Source organism: Notolepis coatsorum, assembly GCF_963971535.1.
Source record: "Notolepis coatsorum genome assembly, chromosome: 1".
Taxonomy (NCBI): Eukaryota; Metazoa; Chordata; class Actinopteri; order Aulopiformes; family Paralepididae; genus Notolepis; species Notolepis coatsorum.
Genome location: NC_140165.1, coordinates 238,342,791 through 238,365,026, shown reverse-complemented (window position 1 = coordinate 238,365,026; position 22,236 = coordinate 238,342,791). Strand labels below are relative to the sequence as shown.

Genomic DNA, 22,236 nt, shown 5'->3' with positions numbered 1-22,236 from the left:
AGAGGTGATTCAAAGGCTGTGGGTTCGAGTCCCACCAGAGTCGCACTTTTGAAAATGTAGGAGGTTGTTGTCAGAGGTTATAAAAGTCACTGTTGCCCTGTTAGTATTTGGTATTGAGCCACTCACTACTAAATCTAGCTGTGATCTGTCACCATGTAGGACAGCTGGCTCTGTGGCGCAATGGATAGCGCATTGGACTTCTAGTCAAGCACAGGAGAGGTGATTCAAAGGCTGTGGGTTCGAGTCCCACCAGAGTCGCACTTTTGGGATGAAGGTGGTGCTCTGGTAAGCACTAGATTTAAAGACGTCCCTCTGTATCAATGTATGTGGGAACTCAACTAATAACTACGGCGACAATGTCTGATGTGGAATCTCTTCGGTCGAAGAGGCAGCCCTAACGGAAATATCAAGGTTTTCCAGACATTTTAAATGTTGTTGTGTTGAATCACCCGCACACTGTTATTTGAATAAAGGTACAAAAGTAGCTGCTCCAACAATGAACATTCTATTGAAGTAAACAAAGATGTGTTTGTTTTTGTCACGGCAGGTACACTGAACCAACAGGACAGTGCTGTGAGCTATTGCCTTGAAATGCACCCTCTGGCAGCAGTGTATTTTAAGCCTTTAAGCCATTCCCCCACAGGGCAGGTGGCTCTGTGGCGCAATGGATAGCGCATTGGACTTCTAGTTGAGCACAGGAGAGGTGATTCAAAGGCTGTGGGTTCGAGTCCCACCAGAGTCGTGCTTTTGGAAATGTAGGAGGTTGTTGTCGCGGAAAATAGAAGTCATGCATCATCAGTCACTATATACCTTTTGTCCACTAAAGCTGAATTCAGATCAGGTCCCACAATCCGTCCAGCAAAAGTTGACTCGTGGAACACTACTTTCTCATGGAACACTAATTTCGTGGGGAACACTGCTGTTTTTTTTGGCCAACTTCATGCAGTAAAAACTGTTGTAACTACCCCCCATTTAAAAGAAGATAAAACCTGCCCCCCCCCCCCCCCCCCCCCCCCCTGCATTGCCCTAAAGCCCTCAAAGAATATTTTTGCTTCATGGCCTGGTTAGCGTTATGACGCCATTCCAACTGAAACAGGGTATCTGCAGGTTTCAACAAGTTAAATTAAACTTGAGCGCCAAGTTAAATTCTTGCGTGTTTCATACAAGCTCTCGCCAAACGCACCAAGCTCCCTGTAGCCCCGCAAAGAACAACTTTAATACAAAAACATTTCATATATTCAATAATATTTCATCTCCCGACAGCCGGGCTGGCCCCCAAAAAAATGTATACCTGTGCAAATGAAATTGAAGACTTTTTTAATAACTTTTAAGGTCTTAAATTGAGAATTATGAATGTAATATTTTTTAAGACTTTTTAATACCCTGCAGCAGTGTTAATTTTGGCAGCTATTTTCATTTTAGTTTTAGTCAAATGCTCCTTTTTCGTTTATCATATTTAGTCATCTTCATTTGTTTTTCGTTTAGTCAGTTTTAGTCAACGACAGGTCTGAGCATTTTAGTCTTCGTTTAGTCTCGATTTAGTCTAAAAGAAATGTTTTATTAAAAATAAAAAAAATAAAATACGTTTCTTTTGTTTAGTCTTGCCACTCAGTTGAGTAGTACTGTCATAGTGGAGGGAGGTTTGCATTTAAATCCAAGACATTCAAATGAAGAAGGTGCAGGCAGAGGGAGGGGAGACAGGTCCAGGTCATTCCTGTGCAGGATGGCTAAACCACCACCTCTACCAGTGCTGTGTGCTTTCTCCAGGTATGTGTAACCAGGAGGACAGGCCTTGTTGAGGGATGTATAGACCCCTGGCTGGTGCCAGGTCTCAACAAGGCACATGAGGTAAATTTCTTTGTCCAGAATGTGGTCATGGATGGGAGAGGATTTTTCCTTGAGGGTTTGTAAATTCAAAAGTTCAATCTTGACTGTTGGTGGGGTGGTGTATTTCTGCAGGGGCCGGAGTAAACTGTGATCCACTCCACATTTCCCATCTGTCCTAGTGCTGTGTTTTCTCAGGGGGAGGGGTAGCTACAAATTCCAGGTGCGCCAGTGCCCTGATGACGTCGCACAGGTGCGATGCGCTCAGCTGGGGACCAGATGGAAGGAATCGTAGCAGGACCATACTGAGAATACACACACTTTTTGCGGGTGCTTCGGTGGATATACCGGGGTCGGCGTAGAAGTCCAAGCTGTCCTATGGCTGTGATGCATGCTGGAGTGGTGGAGTTGTTGAAAACCAGCAGCTGGGAGGTGGAATATTTCAGCGTCATGCCGGGCGTTGATGGAGTTAGCCAGGCGCTAGCTGTTGTTAGCCATGCACATCCATCCATGACTCTGTATTCCACTTGGATTTTTACCAGGGCCGAAAGTTCATCTGTCTTGTTGACCAGTGATCTTACATTTTCCCATGACGACGGAGGGCAGGTATGTTTTCCTATCGTTATGTAAGCTATGTGTGTTCTATTGTGGTGGGTCAAAACATAATGTAGCGCTCCCACAGCATAACAGTAGTGCCCCCGGCCCCTACACACGGAACAATGTGTTGGGGATAAGGGTTCCGCACGGACAATTATGTTTGTTACTTTCCTGTCTGCAAACAAGCTACTGTTAGCTAGCAAGTAAACAGTCTTGACGATAAAGCTAAATTGTATTTTGCAAACTACATTTTGTGTCGTCAGTTGTTGTCAACGATATTGCATGAATTATTTAGTCACGTTAGTGTCACATGGCCGCCATTAACGTGACGTCACGAAAAAAAGCTTCGTTGACGAACATCTTTAGTCATAATTTACGTTGACAAAATTAACACTGCCCTGCAGATATAGGACCCTATAGACCTTTGCAGACATGCACTCATATAAAGCGAACCATATTCACTGTTGAGTTAATATGTGTTTCCCACACATAGATCAGAAGCATAGAGACACTACTCTGTACTCACCCTCAGGTCTGACATGAGCTTCTTGTCCAGCGTCTGTTCCAGGAAGTGAGGACTGACCTGCAGCATCGAGCCCTGTGGTTAAAGGGAGAAAGGCTTTAGCACGCAGCCCACAAAATGGCATTAAGAATTTTTTTTTGGCGTCCATGATTTGACGTTTTTGCAAATTAACCCTTTCACTGCCACACTACAGAAGGTTAACCCTTTACTATCACATTACCGATGGTTACCCTTCTGTAGTGTGGCAGTGAAAGGGTTAACCTGATGTTGTGTGGCAGTGAAAGGGTTAACCTTCTGTGTATTGTCGCAGTGAAAGGGTTAACCATTTGGTAGTGCGGCAGTGAAAGGGTTCAAAAGCTGTTCAGGTGGGTGTAATCGACCGGATTGCATTTTCACAGCCCATTGTTAGATGATTATAGATTTTTGTGAGTTTTCTTTTACACATGATAGAGGATAGAGTAATCCCACATCAAACAGACTTGATTGGTGGAAAAGACAGATCCATTTTCACACATGGCTTGTCTGCCTGTCACACACTCTTTTGGCCAATAGAAGGCATGCGACTTCAAATCAGTTTTTCTGAATAAAAAAAAGTTAAAACTGAATCAAATCAATTAAATAAGATTCAAGATAGTTACTTAATATGCACAGTTAAACAACGACTGCAACATATCAATGACTTGGGCACCAGAAGGGAAAAGAAGAAAAGGAAGACCAAAGACTACCTGGAGACGCACAGTAGAGAAAGAAAGAAAAGAGGCAGGGTGGAGCTCATGGCCTGAAGCAAGAACAATGGCAGCTGACCGGGAGAAGTGGAAACGCTCTGTGAAGGCCTTATGTGCCACTAGGCACGAAGTGGATAGGTAACAGGTAACAGCACAGTTAAACAGACAGTTACACCGTACAATGGGAATCTTACTGCTAGTACCCCCTTCACACAGAATCACAAAATATAGACTTATACTATAATTAAAATATTAAGAAAATGTTTAATGCTAAAATAAGGAATCTTATAAAAAGATAAATAAAGTATAAAAATAAGGCACGAGTGTAGTGGTAGAAGGATATAGAGTGCACTATGCATTGTTGCAAATAAATAAATAAATACATTCATAAAACTCTCCAATTTGTGTGTGTGTGTGTGTGCGTGTGCATGTGTGTGTGTCCCGTCTCCTCACCAGTGTTTTGGCGGCCTGTACCCTGACCACCCATGAGCCGTCGCTGACCATGTGACTAATCTTCCCAAACGAGTCATCCACCAGACGGATCTCCTCATTGGACGAAGGGATGGGCACAATGCTGATTGGACAGAGGGCACAATAAACTCAATCCCCAAACTCATGTTAAGAATTATACATGTAGCAGCTTATTACTTCATAATTTAACTCTTGAGATGATGAAGAATAAGTACATTTAGAACATCTTTGAACAGCCTAATTACTTCCAATTTCATAGGCGTTCCATCTCCAACTGACCCAAAAGAACACAAACAGTCCTGTCTTTTAACGACCAATTTTACAACGACTAAAACGTAAAACCATTATGGATGGCGAGATGTGAAAAGATCCCTCAACTCAAAACCTCAAACAGACTTATACATGGTTATTCGTCTCAAAGATTCCAGTAATATTGGAGCTAGTGTCGTACCTCTCTGGATAGAGCTGGCTGAGAACCCACACCATCTGCACCGCCGCAGAGCGGACCTGCTCATAGTCATCACACAGCAGTCTACATGCCTACACACACACACACACACACCACACACCACACACACACACACACACACACACACACGAGCCATTATAGTACGACATGCCTACCACAGATTCTGGTACACACAGAATGACAGTATTATTAAAAGGCAAGCACATGTTTGAGCTCACAGACAAGACATGCCTACTACCTACATACACAGTATTGTGTGTGAACTAGTGGAGAGAGAGAGAGAGAGAGAGAGAGAGAGAGAGAGATCTGCTGCAGGCAGAGTGGAGGTAAGATAATAAACCATTACCTGCCCGGCCCCTTGCTGGGATTACAGCGTGATATTTGTGGTTGGGGTTAGAAGTGGGTTGATATAATCAATACGGTTCTTTAGACTCCCTCTCCTAACGGTCTCCGGTCCGAGTGTCGGTGCCAAAAGTGAGCTGCGTGTTCTTTGACAGACGCATTTTCCCCAATAATACATTATACTGCAGCCGTGTTCACAGCAGCCAGATTAAGCTAACTTGCTCAATACTGTTTAGCAGTTTTGCCCATCGATTCTGCCTAAAGTGTGTGTAGTGTTAGATGATTCTTTTCTATTGTTACCTGCTCATAAATTATCTGATTGATCTTCATTCCTCTGTCGTGCAGCTGCAGCTGGAAGGAAGACATGAGACAAAGAAACAGATACATGTTTAAAGGCCAAAGGCGTTTATTACCAAACTAATTATTTTCTTACAGGAAAATGTATCATAACATTGTTTACAGTGCTGTTATCCTCATGATCAAGTTCTTCTGCTTATGTTACTTTTTAATTTTTTTTACCACTGGATTAGCTTTGCCGATTCTACCTCAGCTTGTAGTCGTCTTTGACTGTAAAGTGGCTTCCTGTGTATAAAGCTACCATCACATCCAACACTGTGACAACACACATTAACCAGCTGATACACCGTTTCTCCAAGTATACACTCTGTGATGTCCTGGCTGCTTCTCAAGTATACACTCCCTGATGTTCTGGCTGCTTCTCAAGTATACACTCCCTGATGTCCTGGCTGCGTGAACACTTTCGGCAACCAACATGTACTTCCGCGTTTCTCTGATTGGCCAGCGATCGGCCAGCCCTCTACGCTCGTTTTCCCCCTACGCCGGTAACGCTCGCATGCGCATTTTCTTTTTGCCGGCACTCAAACGGCGCGCAAGGCTAATCGCGGAAATGTAATGTTATGTTCAAATCCGTAGAATACATATTTATCAAAACAACATATTTATCAAAACAACTACCAGATTCACTCATAACGTTATTTCGCGTGACAACACAGCCCAGTGACAACACAGCCCAGCTGTCAGCAACTGTACATTGTAACGTTATATAACGCAACGTTATATAATGTTATTTCAAGTTTTATTCATAACGTTATTTCGCGTGACAACACAGCCCAGCTGTCAGAAACTGTACATTGAGGGGGTTTGAATCACTGTACATTGAGGGGGTGCGAATCACTGTTTACACTCCCGCCTTACTGTACCATGTTCTACATATAGAACCTCATCTCATGCACCGGTTTGAATCACTGTTTACACTCCCGCCTTACTGTACCATGTTCTACATATAGAACCTCATCTCATGCACCGGTTTGAATCAAAGCCCTATCGAACGTACGCAAGCTCTACTGTCTTTAACTATAAATGGTTACGGGCGGCTACGTGGCGTAGTGGGCAAGGCGCTCGCCACGAATGCAGACGCTGGGCTCGCCTGTTCGAGCCCAGCGCTCCACATTGCTTTCAGTTTAGCTGGTCGTCCGTACTAATACACATTGGCCGTATTAGGGGGTGGGAAACTGATGGGTGGGGATCGGGCGTTGTGGACAGCGACTCCTACAGGTCGGTTGGTGCGCCTGCGCAGTAGAATCAGGAAGTGTCGGGGGCAGCGTGAGCCTCCCACGCGTTACTCCTCGCCACTGAGAGATCGAGCTGCGCAGGTGAAAAGATGCGACTGCTGTTAACTCAAGTACCGGAGGGGACTTGTGCTATGTATGACTTAGTCCACATTGCAGCTGGCTTGTGGGAGGCAAGAAACAGTGTTCGTGACAGGGGAGGGTTGAATTGGATGATACGAAATTGGGATGGGAGAAAAATATAGAAAATGGGAGAAAAAGTGGATAAAAAAAAACTTAAAATGTTTACACTCCCCACTTACTGTACCATGTTCTACATATAGAACCTCATCTCATGCACCGGTTTGAATCACTGTACATTGAGGGGGTTTGAATCACTGTGCATTGAGGGGGTGCGAATCACTGTTTACACTCCCCACAACTGTACATTGTAACGTTATATAACGCAACGTTATATAATGTTATTTCGCGTTTTATTCATAACGTTATTTCGCGTGACAACACAGCCCAGCTGTCAGAAACTGTACATTGAGGGGGTTTGAATCACTGTACATTGAGGGGGTGCGAATCACTGTTTATACTCCCGCCTTACTGTACCATGTTCTACATATAGAACCTCATCTCATGCACCGGTTTGAATCACTGTACAATGAGGGGTTTGAATCACTGTTTACACTCCCGCCTTACTGTACCATGTTCTACATATAGAACCTCATCTCATGCACCGGTTTGAATCAAAGCCCTATCGAACGTACGCAAGCTCTACTGTCTTTAGTTAGGTGCTTAGTTAGGCGTTGGAGTATAGCCGGCGTATATTGATGTACTCGCTTATTATTATTAACCAGCGTTGCTAATATGGGCTAATATGGCATGTTCTGTGGTGCAATTTACCAGGGGGGGATTATCCGCATGTATTAACCTGGGGGAGCCTCATGCGCGGCAACGAGCACCTGGGGGGAGCCTCATGAGGGGGTAAACGAGCGTAGAGCGGCTGGTATTCACGAAGGAGAGCGCTGGCCAACGCTGGCCAATCAGGGAAACGCGGAAGTACATGTTGGTTGCCCAAAGTGTTCACGCGTCCTGGCTGTGTTTTTATTCGTTATGTGGTGGGAACACAGACATTCTACATACTTAGAAAGATTTTAGTATTTATTTTTATATTTATAGATGTTCAAAGTGTACTCTGGCTTTTCCAAATAATAATACTTTATTTATGTATTAAATAAATAATAATAATATATTTGACTTGTAAACACTTTGTTTTTATTTGGAAAAGCCTGAGTACACTTATAAATATAGAACTACTATGAATTAAAAAAAAAAAAATGTAAAGTTGTTCTGTATGTAGAGTGTCTGTGTTCCCACCACATAATTAATACATTTAATTTTATTAGTAATACATTTGATTTATGTCTAAGGTATTTCTAAGTGGTCTTACCATGGCTTTGATGGCTGCAGTGCGAACCCGGGGGTCCTGGTCCCCAAAGTAGTCACTGATGACGCTCTGAACGTCCCTCACCGCTCCAGACAGGCCAGGCGCCACACCTGTCAACAAACACATCCTTTACGTCCAGTTCTGGGCCCTGTTTCTTGTACCTGGATAACTGAGTTAGCCGGATAACTTTAACTGGATAACTGGGTTAGCCGGACTTTCCGGTTTCATGTACGTGGATTTTCCAAATCACCATGACAACAGATCCAAAAGTTTGAGCCTGCTCGAAAGCAGAGTTCAAGTTCAAGTTAGCCCGATCACGCAGAGCCACGCCCCCGCAAAGAAGTGACAGCCCGTTTCCTGAAACTATTCCCACAGTCTACGATCTGCATTATACCATTCTGAATTACGTTTTTGTGCTCCATTCTTCCAGAGGGGGCTTTTGAAATGTAAAATAGACCCAAAATGCTGATACTAAATTCACTTTGTCCTAAATAATGCACGTTATATATACCGTGGCGACGGTGGCGCTCGCTCGTGCGATGTACACATTATGTGGTTATTTTAATTGTAACTGGGATTAAGATGTCTGATGAGATGCGCTGTTTGACGGATTTGAGAAATTGAATGAGCCGTTGACGTCACATTAATGAATGAGGATAAAGAGATAAACTTCATTCAAAACAAAGGATATTCTAAACACGGGTCTCTCGTTCATTAATGTATAAACAATGAATTTATCCCATCTGGCCCAGTGGCCCAGCGGTAGTGCTCAAGCCTGCCAACCCAGCGACCGGGGTTCAAATCCCGGTGTTTCCAATATGATTTTTTTGAATATAATATTAATGATTATACGCCAAAGTAGCCTGGTTTTAAGTTAAAATATTATAAATCTACATGCATTGAGGATGTCATTCTTTATATAGCTCTCAACGTGCACCAAATTGAATTATTCCTATATTGCAAAAAGAAGGAGACGACTAGGGTCTTGAACCCCGGTCGTCCGTGTGAAAGTCAAAAGAACAACCCGTTAGACCACATTGGAGATAAGTTAAAGATTGACTATACATCAATCAATGGGTAAGAGAGCCGTATCGTAATTCTGTATAACAGTTAACTAATTATTTTCGCTAGCAAGATCTCATTTGATTATTCAATCCAGCAGGCAAGTTTAAAGAAATATAATCTGATTGATTGAGGTAATGAGGGACTTAGAATTAGCCTATAGATAACGCATTTAACTTGTCGGCGAGGCGATTGAGCCGTATTGCAATCTGTCAATAAAGTCTTAAATCAATTAATCAATCAATGCCGTTGAGAATCAGGATCTCTGCCATCGATACGTGCTGGCTTTTCACCTAAAACGTCCGCGCGCATTTAGCCTGAGTCGCAAGTCTGGCTTGAGTTAACGAGACTGAATCCACCTTCGTGAAACAGGAAAATCCCGGCTTCAAACATCGGGTTAACTGAAGCTGGATAATGACATCTTGATCGACTTAGTTGAACCACGTACAAGAAACAGGGCCCTGCTCAAATGTTCAAAATGTCTCAAAAAGAAGACTGTTAACCCTTTCACTACCACACTGGAAAGGGTTAACCCTATCACCACCACACTACAGACAGTTAACCCTTTCACTACCACACAGGCACGTGCACACATAGAGGCCAAGGGGTGCCTGAGCACCTGCCTTTTTGAGCCTCATCAAAAAAGTGCCCTTTAAAAAAAAAAAAAAAAAAAAAAATGTTTACCGTTACGCATATAGACTGCCCTTCCAACTGAAAAATGTCAGCATAGAATCAAAATATTAGGTAAAGAGAGAGAGATGCCCCATATTCCATTGCAGTTTGCACTGCCTCCTTAGTGTGCCTCTCCGCGGACCTATATATTTTATGCATAGCGTGGGTGGTGATGATGATGATGATAGAAACCGCTGTGGCGCATACAGTTGAATGCTGGTATTACACTCATTGAGGGACACGAAGAAGTCAAGTCCGATGGGATTTGGGAATCTCAAATACAAATCGGGATTGGAATAAAAAATGCATTTATATTAAACAATACAGAATATACAGCACTTCTTGGGGTCTGTAGGGTAAGCACTTATTCCCTCCCCCCTGAACATTTATGGAGATGTATGGGCCTTTTAAGTCAGTGATAAAAGTGTCTTTCAAGGATAAGTGAGCTCCTGCGCTGATTATTATAGTTCAATATTCAATATTTGATCACCAAAACCCCCCAAAAAGCATAAAAAGGGGGGCCCCCGCCCAAAAAGGGCCCTAAAAAGGGCCCTTAAAAGGGCCCGCGCTCGGTTAATATATACACACAAGTGTAGTGCCCTTTTCAGCCTTTGAGCACCTGCCCCTCTAAAGTCCTGTGCACGTCCCTGCTACCACACTGCAGACGGTTAACCTCAGAGAACAGAGGTTGTCGCTGTGATACATCGAGTGTGTGTTTACATTTACTCAGTATTTACAGATACCAGCAAATATCCCAGATAATGTTGTAGTCAGAATAAAGAGCACCTACGGGTGGCTGCAATTAGGAACTGGCCCCGGTAAATGTCAAAATCCCCCCCCCCCACCCAATGTACAGTTTCTTCCCCTTCGGATGTTTTTTTTTTTTTTTTAGGGCTGTCAGTTTATTGCGTTAATTAGATTAATTAATTACACAGCAAATGATCGCGTTATGAAAATTAACTCAAAATGAATTAGCCTATAAAAAAATTTACTTTTTTTTTTTTAATATCCTTTTTTTTATTATTTTTAAAATCTCATTCATTCCATAAGAACGTAGAATAAACATTTACAGACTTTTTTTTCTAAATGGTCCATTTGCATGTTCTTGGTATCTGATTCTAGGGACATCTATGGATCTCAGGGAATGTATTCCCAGTGTCAGAAATACTGTGTCTGTTACTATCTGTTTTTTTTATCTTTGACTGAATAACAGCATGCTAAAATTGACCAGACCTGAAAGATCTAAGCAAATGAATAAATGGAAGATGATTAAACAAAAGGTTTTGTAGATACAGTACTGAATTCTGCCATCCGGACACATGCAATTTGAAATATGATTATAGAATATAGAATATCAGGCCTAAAATGGTTATGTGATTAAAATGCGATTAATTTATTACAAATCCTGTAATTAATTAGATTAATTTTTTTTAATCGCCTGACAGCACTAATTTTTTTATGATCTCTTTTTCTTACACAGTGCCGTATATTTGTATGTCTTGTATGTCATAAATGTCTTGATGAATTGAAAATGGAGGACCCTTATGTAAACAAGACGAAAGTTTTTTTCTGGTCTTCATCCTCTTAGCAGTTGTTAGTATTGTACCCATTCTGCAATCTGTTAAAGTTTTCAATCAATCAATATTAGGGCTGGGCGATATGGCCTAAATATGATATCACGATATTTTCTGACCTTTCGGCGATACACGATACACATCACGATGTTTTTCTTTTTTACCCCAAACAATTCATTATGAGGCTTACCAAGACAGTATTTGAGTTTGCAAGCTAACATTAAAGACAAAATAAAATACCCATGCATTTAGCATTTTTATATTAGATTTAGATTATTAGATTATATATTGCATATGAGATATTATATGATTTAGATATGAAATATGATGAATTGAAAATGGGGGACCCTGATGTAAACAAGACTAAAGTCTTTCTCTGGTCTGCATCCCCTTAACAATTGTATGTATTGAGCTGTACTGTACCCATTCTGCAATATGTTAAAGTTTTAAATCAATCAATCAATAAATAGCATTTTAGCATTTTTATGAAACTACTGTATATATGTATGTCTCTAAATGTTTTGATGAATTGAAAATGGAGGACCCTTATGTAAAAAAGCCGAAAGTATTTTTCTGGTCTTCATCCTCCTGTACTGTATTGTACCCATTCTGCAACCTTTTAATACAGTTTTCATTCATTCATTCTGACGGAAACATAATCATTTTGATTGACAGTCGAGTCTGCCAATGACGTCACACCGCTTGCACCCGCCCTGCTGTTCTTAGCACCAATCGGCAAGCGTTATTAGTTTTTGACTTCCTGAATGTCCCGTGTGCTGAACATCAACAAAGCTACTAACGTTAGCTCCCCGCGGCCGTCGAGTAGGAGACCAGTGCTTCACAGGATGACTAAATGAGGCATAATGATTTTACTACAACGAATGTTATAATAAAAGCCTTTCCATACATCTGTCTGATTGAAAACTTTATTAACAGACCGCGGAATGGGCATATCTCAGCACAGGCTGAGATATGAACGAGTAACGTGTGGACAGATTGACGCGACACAATCCTCTTGGGCAAAACATCACGATATCCACGATACGTTGAAAAAGTGTATCGTTAATGAACTGTACCCGATATTTATATAATATCGTCATATCGCCCAGCCCTAATCAATATGCATCAACATGTCCTAATCATCTAATAATTATAAGAGAGGAAGTACACACAGTCAACATGCACAGCACATGCACGCTCAAACACACGTGCACGCAAACACACACACACACAAAGACTCCAACAAGAGCAACTTAATTTTCCTCCTCTCTCCGTTTGTGTTCTCCTCTCATGTATAAACCCACCCCTACTTTAACCCCACTGGACGTCACGCCCCAACTTAAAACACCAATTGACCTATCTCAAACCCTGCCCTCTTTTCTCGATCCTGCAATCACAACACTTGCTTCCCTCGGACAAATATGATGGATTGGATGAACAAGATGTTCAGGGTTATGAATAGACTGCTCAGGTGAAGATGAAGATGACCAAGGTGTTCAGGGTTTATGAATAGACTGGTCTGATGAAGATGAACAAGGTGTTCAGGGTTTATGAATAGACTGGTCTGATGAAGATGAACAAGGTGTTCAGGGTTATGAATAGACTGGTCTGATGAATATGAAGATAAAGATGAACAAGGTGTTCAGGGTTTATGAAGATGAAGATAAAGATGAACAAGGTGTTCAGGGTTTATGAATAGACTGCTCAGATGAAGATGAACAAGGTGTTCAGGGTTTATGAATAGACTGCTCAGATGAAGATGAACAAGGTGTTCAGGGTTTATGAATAGACTGGTCTGATGAAGATGATGAACAAGATGTTCAGGGTTATGAATGGACTGGTCTGATGAAGATGAAGATAAACAAGATGTTCAGGGTTATGAATGGACTGGTCTGATGAAGATGAAGATAAACAAGATGTTCAGGGTTATGAATGGACTGGTCTGATGAAGATGAACATAAACAAGATGTTCAGGGTTATGAATGGACTGGTCTGATGAAGATGAACAAGATGTTCAGGGTTATGAATGGACTGGTCTGATGAAGATGAACAAGATGTTCAGGGTTATGAATGGACTGGTCTGATGAAGATGAACAAGATGTTCAGGGTTATGAATGGACTGGTCTGATGAAGATGAACAAGATGTTCAGGGTTATGAATGGACTGCTCAGGTGAAGATGAAGTTGTTGTTTGATGTGACTGACCGGTAGATGTGCTGGGTCCCTCGCTGTCTTTGGTCAGGGGGGTGTCCACTGTCCCCACACACCCCAGGAGCTGGAGGCACTTGTTCCTCACCCCAAAATATGTATCAGACAGGTGCTGTGAGAGAGAGAGAGAGAGAGAGAGAGAGAGAGAGAGAGAGAGAGAGAGAGAGAGAGAGAGGAGAGAGAGAGAGAGAGAGAGAGAGAGAGAGAGAGAGAGAGAGAGAGAGAGAGAGAGAGAGAGAGAGAGAGAGAGAGAGAGAGAGAGAGAGAGAGAGAGAGAGAGAGAAATGCAAGCACACACACAGATGAGGAAAATTAAAGAAGGGGATAAACATTAGAAAGTTGCTCTTGTAAGTATGAGTGTGTGTGTGTGTGTGTGTGTGTGTGTGTGTGTGTGTGTGTGTGTGTGTGTGTGTGTGTGTGTGTGTGTGTCTCCCACCTTGCAGGCCATCTCTATGAGTCTCTGTCTGACTGCGGGGCTGTCGGGTAGCTGTGTGCCAATGACCAGCAGCGTGTCCAGAAGCTGGGCCAGGACCTGGTGTGACTCTGGGGACAGAGACAGTACAGACACAGTGACTCTGGGGACAGAGACAGTACAGACAGAGACAGTACAGAACTACAGACACAGTACAGACACAGTGACTCTGGGGACAGAGACAGTACAGACACAGTGACTCTGGGGACAGAGACAGTACAGACAGAGACAGTACAGAACTACAGACACAGTACAGACACAGTGACTCTGGGGACAGACACAGTACAGACACAGTGACTCTGGGGACAGACACGGTACAGACACAGTGACTCTGGGACAGACCACAGTACAGACAGAATGTGTAATAATAATCATAACTACAAAGTGTCTTTCGACCACAGGTGTATATTTATTTTTAGCATGGATGACCCAAGTGAAAATAAAATCCAATCATTTGTTTGTGTGCATGTGTGTGTGTGTGTGTGTGTGTGTGTGTGTGTGCGTGTGTGTGTGTGTGTTTGAGAGAGAGATACATTTTATTTGATATATATACATGTTTTGTGTCCACGCTCGTGCATGTGTGTCTGTCTTACTCTCATTGTTAAGTATGCTGATGGCGTCGTCTATGATGCAGTCTGGACTGAAGCCCTGGGTCTTGGACAGCAGCCCCAGCAGGGAGGCAATCTTCAGCCTCACCGAGCTGTCAGTCTCCTGAGAAGAGAAGAAGGGAACAAGACGACAAGTTAACTCTCCATCACTATGACACGACAGTTCACCAGCTTGTCCAGGGATCCAATTTATAGCCAGGTTTTAGTGAGTCCCTTGTACAATGAGCACTTGACAAGCCTGGGACAGCACAGAGAACAATAGAATTTACCCATCTCAAGCCCTGCCCCCTGGAAAGCAACTATCGTGATTGGAGGATCAAGAAAAGAGGGGCAGGGCTTGAGATGGGTCCATTGGAGTGGACAACAGTCCATCAAGAGGAGAATAGTGAGTTGAGGAGAGTATACCGAGATGGGAGAAGGACGTTTAAAAAAAAAATTCAGTGAAAGCCTGAGGCCAGCTTAGAAACCAGACGCATCAGGAGTCCTTGTGTTTTTGGAGTGAAAGCCTGAGACCATCTTAGAAACAGACGCAACAGGCATCCCCGTGGCTCACCACGCTAGGATGCATACCATTACCATGTAATCACAACATCCTGGGTTCGAATCCAACAAGATCTTTGTTACATGTCATCCCCCTTCACTCTCCCCCTGGTTTCTCACTTTCCTGTCACTATCATAAAAAAAAGCATCATTGTCTAATATGTGATTGCTTGGTCCTCTGTTCCACTGTGTGTGTGTGTGTGTGTGTGTATGTATGTATGTATGTATGTGTGTGTGTGTGTGTGTGTGTGTGTGTGTGTGTGTGTGTGTGTGTGTGTGTGTTAGGCTTGGGCGGTATGACGGTATACCAGGGTATTTAGAAATCCCGACGGTATTGAAAATCAATACCGTCAAAATCACAGATGCGTTTCAGTTTCTATTACACTGAAACAGAGTTTTGACAGGGACGGCATTGGTTGTAGTTAGGGATGGGTACCTTTCACATTTGAACCGATACCGGTACCTGTGGATCGATACCGGTACCCAACGGTACCTTTTTTCGGTACTTTAGTTTCTAAAAATTGTATCTACCTACCTCAGTTGTAAAAAAAAATTCAAACTTAATATTTAATAAATAAATAATGTATTATTATTACTTTATTATTATTTACATCTTACTAATCTAAAGTATTTTACAACTGATTAAACAAACAAACAATCTAGCAGCAATGAACTACGCTGCTGCTGATTGAGTATTCTAGCAGTTATTTTTGCTCCACCCCCGGTTGGAGAAGACCCGCTCTGCGGTGTGTGTGTGTGGCTTGTTGTTTACCGACGTCACATCCTCTACTCTTCTGTCCTGACTGAGTTGTGCCGGCTTGCACTGTAGCCCTAGGAGCTAACGTTATGTCCGACGGTTAGCTTAGCTAACGTCAGCTTAAGAACGTCAAATGGGTTACAAATATGTGAAACTATGGAAGGAGTAAGCCGACCGCTAAAAATAAAACCCACCGTGGCAGCGCGAGCACATAGCAAAAGAACGTTTGGAGATAGTGGTGTTTCAAGAGACTGGCTACAGTAATATGATGCTGGGCTGTAGTGATCAGTTGTTCCGTGTGGCGCAAGTATGTAAAAAAGAAAAACAGAAACAACACGTTTGTCATCTGTAGTAAATAAATGAAGCTGGAATCCATTTGTGACCATGAACAGAGCCAGTGTCCCATTGTGTCCCGGATTCAATCTCCTCTCTAAACTTCTAAAGACGCTCCGTGTCTGACAGCCATGTCAGACAGAGCAGATGTGGAAACTGAGCTACACTTTCTAACAACCTGCCCACTACCAAGATAGATATCAGAGACATATACTCCCCAGTCCCCATGAATTGCAAACACCCAAAGAGAGTTTGAAAACATGTATTGTGCCTTAACGTGCAGTATCGGATTTTTTTTCTTTTTCGCATAGTACTGAAAGTTGGCACCGGTGGATCTCACGTGAATCGATACTCGGTAGTACCGACGTGTTTCGGTAGGTACTTTAAAAGTACCGAATTCGGTACCCATCCCTAGTTGTAGTGCACACACTGCATGCGCCAGCAGAGGGCGAGACCAGTCCTCACTAGTGGAGCGAGCACACGCAGAGCTGGTTGTCTACACACAGGAGTGGTGGAAATTAAATGAGACACGCTTACCGTTGCTGGTGCTGGGCTAACTAACGTGGCTATCGTACTGAGAGCTAACGTCGGGACCTGGCTGGTGCTGGGCTAACTAACGTGGCTATCGTACTGAGAGCTACCGTCGGGACCTGGCTGGTGCTGGGCTAACTAACGTGGCTATCGTACTGAGAGCTAACGTCGGGACCTGGCTGGTGCTGGGCTAACTAACGTGGCTACCATTCTGAGAGCTAACGATAGTAGCACTAGGATGCTGCAGGCTTCTGGCTACCATTCTGAGAGCTAACGATAGTAGCACTAGGATGCTGCGGGCTTCTGGCTACCATTCTGAGAGCTAACGTTACTAGTACTAGGATGCTGCGGGCTAACTGGCCATCGTTCCGTGATTTGTTTACTTGGTAACACGGGTTGCCCCCCCCCCGCTGATGAAAATGAAAGTCATACCGTCATATACCGTATACCGGGGTATTATGTCATCAAAAAATTATACCGCCCACGCCTAGTGTGTGTGTGTGTGTGTGTGTGTGTGTGTGTATTGTGTTTTCGTGTTCAATGTTAAACTATTGTGCAACCTTATAGACTGTGCTTAAATAAATACCTTATTTGGAACTTACCCTTGTTTGCTATTTTATTGAAATTATGTTTTTAAGTTGCAGGAAATTACAGAAAATGGTCATCTGTATTGCAATTTATTTTACCACCACCTAGTTGCAACTCAGTCAGTACAATCTTGTTTGAAAATCCTAGGGAAAGCCCAGAGTCCCGTCCACTGCTGGAACGTACGCCACTTGCTACACCACTATAAATGACAAGAAGCATTCATTCATTCATTTTGCATTTATTTTGAATTTGTTGGACCTTATGGTGTTCTTGTTTTGTTCTTGACTTATTGTTATGTTTCTTCTTGACTTGTTTAAAGAAGACGTGTCCGGCCCATGGGGACATTAACGTGTGTTGTCGGGCCTTACAAATAAATTTGATTTGATTTGAAGAACCTGTGGGATATAAGAGACGTGGGATGTGAGAGATGCAACTTCCTTGATCCGTTGTTTTGCTCCTTGCCTTGTAATAATGCTCCAGCAGAATCCTCACCACTCCTTCCACACTTTCCGCTTCGACCGGCTTCCGGGCAAACTGGAGCAGGTACCGGAGGGCATCAGTGGAGTTGGTGGCCTTACACAGGTCGATGTGCAGAGCTGCCGACTTACTGGGCTTGGACAGACGGAGCTTCTTGGCTGGAGCTTCCTCGAGAGGGATCTGTTTATGCGCAATGAGAGACAGGAGTTAAATGAATGCATTTTAGAGGCACACTGACATTCACAGTCGTTATAAAATAGTAACAAACATCGTTAGGCAAATATATATATTTATATTATATTTCACTTTTTTTTTTTTTTTTTTTAGCCTTTATTCAACCAGGTTTGTCCCACTGAGATCCAATATCTCGTTTACAAGGGAGACAAGACCAAGAATAGCAGAAAGCAAAACACATGTTTAAAAATAAACACAGATACAGATGAGGATCGGATAAAACATTTGTACACCGAAAACCTGGTTACAATAGGCACCACCATAGCCTTGAATACATGCAGATGCAGGGTTGCCAAGCTTTGAATTTTAAGATCAGACTGAGTGAAGATTGTTCCAAGCAGTAGGCGTGGGGGGAACCTAAAAGCTTTCTGTGCCATTTCTGTCATTAATAACAGCAACATGGCAAAAAGGAAACTAACGTGGCAGGGAAACGGTTACTGAAATGAACCATTAAAAACATTTATTTGTTTTACTATTTAGGCAGGCAGGACCCACCAGCCACCCCAAATTGCCTTGGCATCATGTCCTAACCTAGTTGTACAGTAAATGACCAAGTAAGGCTTTGTCAACATTCCAATGTACAGTGTAAAATGTGTGTGTGTCCCCTACCCAACCCCCCCCCCCCCCCACCTCCAATGTACAGCCCTCACCCAACCCACCCAACCCCACCCCACCAACCTCCTCCAATGTACAGTTTCTACGCCAAATGTATATACACTCCTTTTCTGGACACTTTTGTATCACAAACAGTACTGTATTTGCAAATCTGATATGTCATAAATGTATAGATGTAGCAGTACTGTCTATCTGTATGTCATGTATGTCATATATGTTATGATGAATTGAAAATGGGGGACCCTGGTGGAAACAAGACGAAAGTCTTTCTCTGGTCTGCATCCCCTTAACAATTGTATGTATTGAGATGTACTGTACTGTACCCATTCTGCAATCTGTTAATAAACTTTTCAATCAATCAATCAATCAATCATAGTAGCCCTGCACACGTTCCCTTATGATGCATTGAAAATGGGGGACCCTGATGTAAAAAAGACGAAAGTCTTTCTCTGGTCTGCATCCCCTTAACAATTGTGTGTATATTGAGCCGTACTGTATTGTACCCATTCTGCAATCTGTTAATACACTTTTCAATGAATCAATCAATGAATTCCCCGAATTGCCTAACGTTAAGTGCGTATCCCATTGCTAATTTCTTATTATTAGCACCTAAGCTAGCTGGTCACTTCACTCGCTAGAGTTATCACAACATTGACATATAGCCTAATATTCAGGCTAAGACGGCATGTAATGGCCATCGTGGCGAACAAGGTCTTTGGCCAACTAGCCAAGAAACATAACAACAATGTGATCGTTGTTGACATGAGTGTCATTAGCTAACAGTATCTTTACCCAGTTAGCTAACTAACGCCAACTAGTTACCATGCCTGAGCACAACCTATTGATACAATTTGCTCTGCCTAAATTAACTCTATAACTACGAAGGATGTCAAAGGACACAACATGCTTCTTACCTGAACAACTTTTGTTGAAAATTCCTCATAAACTCGCTTTTTCAGATGTGCTGCCATTATTATTATTACAGCTCTGGTAGTATGGGATTGTCCCTGTTGACCTTCCGTAGATAGGTTGAGGGAAGGATAAACGCGATTGGTAATTTTATTTTAGGTGTGCCTATTGATTGATTGATAATAACAGATTGCAGAATGGGTACAGACTACAGCTCAATACATACAATTGTTAAGGGGATGCAGCAGACCAGAGAAAGACTTTCGTCTTGTTTACATCAGGGTCCCCCATTTTCAATTCATCATACTACTAATCGTACGAATATTTCTTTAAAACAAATTCTGGTGGGTAATATTGGAAATGGAACCAACTCGTCGTGAGGCTAGACAAATTAAGCTAGACATTTGGGGGAAGAAATCTCGTTGTCTGCTCTTGTCATCTGTAAATAAGGAAATAGTTGTTTTTCAAAAACATTCATGAAAATATTTTAGTAATTTTGTTGAGAACCACGCTTGGTTCAAGTAGAGCTTTGGGACAATTGCTTGTAGAATTGTATCCTTTTTTTATCGAATTTTATCTTACACACTATTGCACTAGCACACTATTACATTATTACACACTAGTACACTTGGCGTCGTTTCAATAAAAGCCAAGGTATGGCGAGGGGGGGGGGGACCCCCTTGGTGGATTTTTTTGTCAAATCAGTTGTGCAATAGTCACTTTTGGTGAGTTGTTTCTATACAATTCAGTTATATGACATTTAGGTATGACACAGGACTCTACACAAGCATTTTTAGTATAGAAATGTGTCAACAGACTAAAGCAGGGAACCACAATATTTTGCATACGAATTATGCAGAATGTAATATCATAACTGTCTATTATTTTTCTTGCAATTGAGCCAATTTTCCTTAGGTACGGTTTTGAGGTGTGTGTTCAACAGAATGTATATCAAAAACACGTTCACAAAAAGTATGGATTACTGAATGCTGAACTGCACTGTTATAATCACTAAGCCATTATAAATGAATGAATGAATGAAAACTTTATTTAACAGATTGCAGAATGGGTACAATACAGTACGGCTCAATACATACAATTGTTAAGGGGATGCAGACCTGAGAAAGACGTTTGTCTTGTTTCCATCAGGGACCTTACCTGTGTCCCTGTATCACTTGTCTCTGCTGCCCTTTGATTAAAAAACGTCTGTATGTCCATTTTCCTTTTTTGTGGCATATTTCAGTTAGTGGCCAAGTTCAGCTCCAACTCCATAGTGAAGTTTGCGGACGACACAGTGGTGGTGGGGCTGATCTCGGACAACAACGAGAAGGCCTACCGGGAGGAGGTTGAGGTACTGGAACGCTGGTGCCAGGACAACAGCCTGCTCCTGAACATTGGTAAAACCAAGGAGCTGATCGTGGATTATAGAAGAGGACAGCAGGAGACACACACACCATTGAGGATAAACGGGGCTACCGTGGACATGGTGAGCAGCTTTAAGTACCTGGGGGTCCACATCTCAGAGGATCTGACATGGACAACACACATAGACTCAGTCGTAAAAAAGGCGAAGCAGCGCCTCTACCACCTGAGACAGTTAAGGAAGTTCAGAGTATCGGGGAAGATACTCCAGTCCTTCTACTCCGGAGCTGTAGAGAGCATCTTGACTGGAAACATCACTGCCTGGTATGGAAACAGCACGGCACAGGACAAGAAGGCCCTACAGAGAGTGGTGCGCTCAGCCGAGCGTACCACGGGTATTGCACTACCACCCCTGCAGGTTCTATACAACAAGAGGTGCAAATCCAGAGCCTGCAGAATAATGAAAGACCCACACCACCCCAACAACAGCCTGTTCATGCTACTGAGGTCAGGCAGACGCCTGCGAACCCCAGCTACTAGGACAGAGAGGCTTCGGCTCAGCTTCTTCCCCCAGGCCATCAGAGCCTTGAACACTGAACTCTCCACACACAAGCACACATGAGCACACACACGACACACACACTGTACACGCTCACACACTAGCAGCCACTTTAACATGAGCAAGCATGCACACACTCATGCTGCACACGCCCACACTTATGGCCACTAAGGAAAGGTCACTTTAAAAATAGTATAGTATAACCTGAGATTGTATAAAATAGCAATGTACAGAAAGACCCAGTGCCTCATCCGTAGCTAACAGTGTATGCACTACCACAGGACCTAGCATGTCCTCCATGCTCTGTAAATAACTTATGTACAAATACCGATATGCCATACTATGTTACTGTTTATTGCACAATGTTGTTTTATTGGATTCTATTATATGTTGTTACTACTGTATTGCACATCGTTGCGGGCAAGACCACCCGCATTTCATTGTATACTTGTATGCCGTGACAAATAAAACTCTTGACTTGACTTGACTTGTCACAGTAAAAGTCACCTAGTAAAAGTGAGATAATTGACAATATCAAAACATGCTAGGGCTGTACCGAATAGTTCGAAGCTTCGTTCATAATGTTGAAATTTTTTTATTTTTTTTATTTTTACATTTTAATTTGCCAAGGTATGGCGAGTGCCATACCTTGCCATACCAAAACGTATTTGGGTGAAATATTTACGCATGGGGGTATGGTTAACCTAGAGTCTTTATTTATTTGTTTATGTTCTGGCAACATATTTTGGCTAAATATGCCT

The 22,236-nt window shown here is 42.5% G+C and overlaps 1 protein-coding gene across 1 annotated transcript in view; it reads right to left on the bottom strand.

Moving 5' to 3' along the window:
* Nucleotides 1-19,641, bottom strand: part of ints4 (integrator complex subunit 4) — a 62,886-nt gene extending 43,245 nt beyond the window's left edge. The window contains exons 1-10 of the mRNA XM_084320011.1: nt 19,560-19,641; nt 17,782-17,976; nt 14,556-14,673; nt 13,927-14,033; nt 13,488-13,602; nt 7,979-8,085; nt 5,252-5,302; nt 4,592-4,680; nt 4,123-4,243; nt 2,948-3,019 (exon numbers count right to left, since the gene is read on the bottom strand). Of these exons, the coding sequence (XP_084176137.1) occupies nt 2,948-3,019; nt 4,123-4,243; nt 4,592-4,680; nt 5,252-5,302; nt 7,979-8,085; nt 13,488-13,602; nt 13,927-14,033; nt 14,556-14,673; nt 17,782-17,976; nt 19,560-19,616 (1,032 nt within the window). The 5' untranslated portion in view covers nt 19,617-19,641. The remainder of the gene's footprint in view (nt 1-2,947; nt 3,020-4,122; nt 4,244-4,591; nt 4,681-5,251; nt 5,303-7,978; nt 8,086-13,487; nt 13,603-13,926; nt 14,034-14,555; nt 14,674-17,781; nt 17,977-19,559) is intronic.
* Nucleotides 19,642-22,236: the final 2,595 nt, after the last annotated feature.